The 4103-nt window shown below is 35.2% G+C and overlaps 1 protein-coding gene across 2 annotated transcripts; it reads right to left on the bottom strand.

Annotated features, from left to right (window-relative positions):
- Positions 1 to 639: 639 nt before the first annotated feature.
- On the bottom strand, positions 640 to 1789 carry LOC145000370 (uncharacterized). Of its 2 annotated transcripts, none has more exons than XM_078959583.1 (2): positions 1591 to 1789; positions 640 to 1502 (listed from the first exon to the last, which is right to left on the bottom strand). In XM_078959583.1, the coding sequence occupies exons 1-2, from the start codon at positions 1721 to 1723 to the stop codon at positions 808 to 810; spliced, it is 828 nt and encodes a 275-aa protein (XP_078815709.1). In that variant the 5' UTR covers positions 1724 to 1789; the 3' UTR covers positions 640 to 807. The 2 variants fall into 2 exon arrangements, with proteins under 2 accessions (XP_078815709.1, XP_078815710.1); XM_078959584.1 differs by having other exon boundaries at positions 640 to 1484.
- Between the last annotated feature and the right edge of the window lie 2314 nt (positions 1790 to 4103).

Below are 4103 nucleotides of genomic sequence, written 5' to 3'. Positions count from 1 at the left end.
TTAAAAATATATAATGCAACTAACATATACTTTTGAAATCATTTGCTAGCAAATATAACGTATAAAATGAACATAAGATCAACTAGAAATAAATTTTAATTTTATAGGATCAATTGATTTATAAAATGCACATAAGATCAGCTAAGTAATAAATTTTAAAATTATAGGTTCTTATGAATCAATGATGTATATTTTATTTTTTTAATAGGTTTAATTTATAAAATAAAAAGATCAACTAGATATATAAGTCCTTAAGAGTGGAATCGATTGTTAAGATTACAATATAAATATTAAGCATCCGATCAGAATAAGATCTGAAGCAAAAATTATACGGAGATCCTAGGATCATTACTTGGATCTTAAAATTTTATCACGATTCAATTCCACATATTTAGTCTTTACTCATAGTCGGCTCTTGAAAAATTATTGAATTAATTTGAAATCGAGTGTCACATGTTAGAAAAAGTCTCATAGACCATCTTCACTACATCCATTTATCTTGTATTTGGTAGAGAATTGTGACACATTATTTCTAATGTGATCTTATGGCTTTAGTTGTAAATTAAAGGTCACAAATATTTTGTTTGTTGGTCTCTATAAGATGGTTTTTTTTTTCTAATTCATATGATTTGTGCACAAAAAGAATCATACTTAATTTTACGGTTACAATTTTGCAATACTAAACGGTTACAATTGCAAAACATAAGACGATTTCAATCTTAACAAAGTGTAACCAAACTTTTTTTAGTTTCAGTTAATTAAATATTGAATTTATAAATAGAGTAATACACTAAGGAAAACTCAATACTACTTTATTTGATTAGTACTTAGTACTTCTTCATTTTCTTGATCAAGTAGATTTAGGTATTCATGATAAAGCTTCTCCAGCATCAACCTTTCATCGGCTTTGGACATAAATAAATCACAGCCGTCCGTTAGAAAATCCTGATCTTGTTGACAGTTCATGGTGCTTGTACCTTCCACCTCCAACAATGGTGTCCAATTTGACCATGAAAAGTCAAAGTCAACATCTCCAAGGTCAATCGTACAACTCGATGATGCCCCACTCATCATCCCATTATCAGAACATTCGTTCTTGCTCAACGACACAGAAGATGAAGACGAGGTGGAAGAAGGAGATCGATCAAGTTTGACTTTCTTCGACTTTCCTTTGTTCGTTGTTTCTGCTTCCCGATCGGCCGATTTTCTCATCTTCTTTACCTTCTTCTTGTTTTTCGACAGTTTTGGCTGGTGGTGGCCGGCGTTTTCAACTGTCTTCCGGAGGTGAGCGTTCCAGTGGTTCTTGATCTCATTGTCGGTTCTACCATGGAGCTCCGTTGCGATGAGTGACCACCGGTTGCCGTGGAGAGAGTGCAGCCGGATAATGACGTCATTCTCATCGGAAGTGAAGTTTCCTCTCTTGATACCTGGCCGTAGATAGTTCATCCATCTCAATCTGCAACTCTTCCCGCATCTAAGCAACCCTACGTCCATAACAACATCTAACTAAACTTAAACCTTATATGTAGTTGTCAACACAAAAACCATAAACAAGCTTACAATCAACATGTAAGAAGCTAATTAATGTACCAGCTTTTGAAGGTAATGCTCGCCATTGGCCTTCGCCATGAGTTTGAATGTGGTTGATAAGAAGCTTGTCCTCTTCGGAGGACCATGAACCTCGGTGCAAACCGACCTTTGAACAGCAAGGTGCTCTTCCCATTTTCGGTGGTTGTGGCAGGCGGCAGAGATGAACGTGAATACTGAAAGAGATATGACTCTATGAGAGTTGAATGCTATGAGACGAAAAACAATGCATCCACTACGTGGCCTTTTAAATGCCCTTATGAATAGTTGCACGTTTTTTTGTTTTCTCGAGGTTAACAGTGAAATTAAATTTTCAAATATCTAATTATATTACTATATACGTATAAAAAAATAGCTTGCTTTTCAACAAATAAACGTTTCTTTTATAGAAAACTACAATAAAGAGTGGGACTTTGACAAAACCGACCAAGTGAGTATATGAAAATTTGACTTTTAAAAATTGATTGAATCTAATTATAAGGCCCTATGGTATTTCGTACCACAAGGCTCTTCTTGGTTGAGCTCGCAACGAACAACGGGTGTGCACACCACCCCGTTGTTTCGTGGTTGCTCGTTTTTGTTATGTTTCGTGTTCGACACAACAGATTCACACGATCAATGAAATCGAAGCCTTTTTTGACCGTTTTCTATAGCCATGCAACAACTAGTTTGTTTAATAAAAAAAAAGTAACGAATTTATTTACCTATAAATGCAACATTTTTACTCCTTAATTTTTACACCATTCTTTTCTTTCTCTATACACAAACTACACACTACATCTTCACAACCAAAAACCATGGATCCCAACCAAAATACTCCTCCAAACTACAGAAATTGCAAACCCGATAACGCTTTGCGTTAGATACAACCCCTCACCAATTCCCGACTATGGAGTCATCTCAAGGCGGTTTTATCAATTTGCTTAAAGCCGGTTCTCATATCCAACAAACACCACTTTTCCAACAACAACAAATTTTACAACAATTCCAACAACTACAACAACTCCAACAACAAACGTTACAACAACAACAACCACCAATTTCACAACCACCAAGCTCACAACCACCACTTTCGTTGGATTTTGTTGTGGAAACGCAACCTTCACCATCACCTCAACCAAAAAAGCAAAAAGGAAAAAAAAAAACCGACTCGACCCACTACCACCCAAGAAAGGGTCCCATGGACAAAAGAAGAAGAAGAAGAAAAGTTAACGGAGGGATGGGTGGCGGCTTCCGAAGATCCAATTGTAAGAAATAGTCAGCCTTACAGAAGTTTTTGGGAGAAAGTCCGAGCCATTTTTACGAGTTAATGGAAAGCGAAACTCGAAATGCCGATAAAATTACGTCGAAATGGCAAAATATTCGACTAAAATGCACCGAATTTGGAAGAATCTACAACAACCTCCTAAACATACGCAAAAGCGGCTCGAACGATTTTGATGTTTTCAAGACAGTCATAGAGCAATTTGAAAAAACAACGCAACACGCAATGCTTTTCCGTATATGAAACCGTGGCTAAAATTGAGAGACGCTTCAAAATGGAAAGAGCAAACGGAAGGAACTTCGCAATCTTCCGGTTTAAAGTGTTCGAGAAATCCCGATGGAACCTCCCAACTATCGGACAGCAAAACACACATCGATATCAACGACAATCCGCTAGATTTTGAAAACGGCCAACCTCTTCGTCGGCCTGTTGGAAGAAATAAAGCAAAAAAATGGCTTCAACATCTTCGAATTCTAGTGTTATGGATATGTTTGGCGATAAATTTGATTGATATGTGCAACTTCAAGAAACGAAGGCCGAGATGATGACTCGGATGGAGCAAAAAATGATTTAAGCACAAACATCATTTCAAAAGGCACAAGAGACGATCCAAAGAGAAACCGATATGGAAATCTTGAAAATGAAAGCGGACGACCTCGAGGGCGAAGACTTGAAACTTTTCATCTGGATAAAAGAGTCAGTTCGAGCCTGACGTAGGCGTATGGGGTAGTTTATTTTATTTATGGTTGGAATTTTTAGTTTTTTTTATTGTTTTTTTTATATTTTTTTATTTTAAATAATGCAATTTTTATTTTTATTGTGATTTTTATTTTTTTTATTTCAATTAATGTAGTTTTATTTAATGTAATTTGGTCTTTTTAATGGAAAACTAGTATTAAAAAAATGATTTTAAATGTATTTTTTAATTAAATTTTAATAAAAAAAATGAGGCTGAGTGGTGTGTTTAGTGGTAGGTATCCATAGGTTAATGGTAGGAAATGTGGTGTCACCCGCCACATATGTGGTATGGGGTGGGTATCACGGATGATTTAATATAATTTAAGATATTAAATTTTTTTAGCTAAATGACACATTAGCCCAACAATATATTTTGAATTTGTTCATTCAGTCCTTTAACTTATTTTTATGTTTTTTTGAGGGAATAAAGTTGTTTTTGTGTAGTTTAATTGATTCTTTTGGACAAAATAAAAAAGATAACATGGTTACGCTTTTCCACATAGAGAATACTTTG

This window comes from Lactuca saligna, chromosome 6, assembly GCF_052625555.1.
Source record: "Lactuca saligna cultivar CGN05327 chromosome 6, ASM5262555v1, whole genome shotgun sequence".
Taxonomy (NCBI): Eukaryota; Viridiplantae; Streptophyta; class Magnoliopsida; order Asterales; family Asteraceae; genus Lactuca; species Lactuca saligna.
The sequence above is the reverse complement of the archived record's forward strand: the minus strand, read 5'-3'. Positions and strand labels throughout refer to the sequence as shown.

What these genes read in the sequence shown, in the direction of transcription:
- LOC145000370 (XM_078959583.1), bottom strand. Translation starts at nt 1,723, where the DNA reads ATGGGAAGAGCACCTTGCTGTTCAAAGGTCGGTTTGCACCGAGGTTCA. An exon ending in AGCATTACCTTCAAAAGCTG is followed by an intron (nt 1,503 to 1,590) that starts GTACATTAATTA and finishes AAGTTTAGTTAG; the next exon opens with ATGTTGTTATGGACGTAGGG.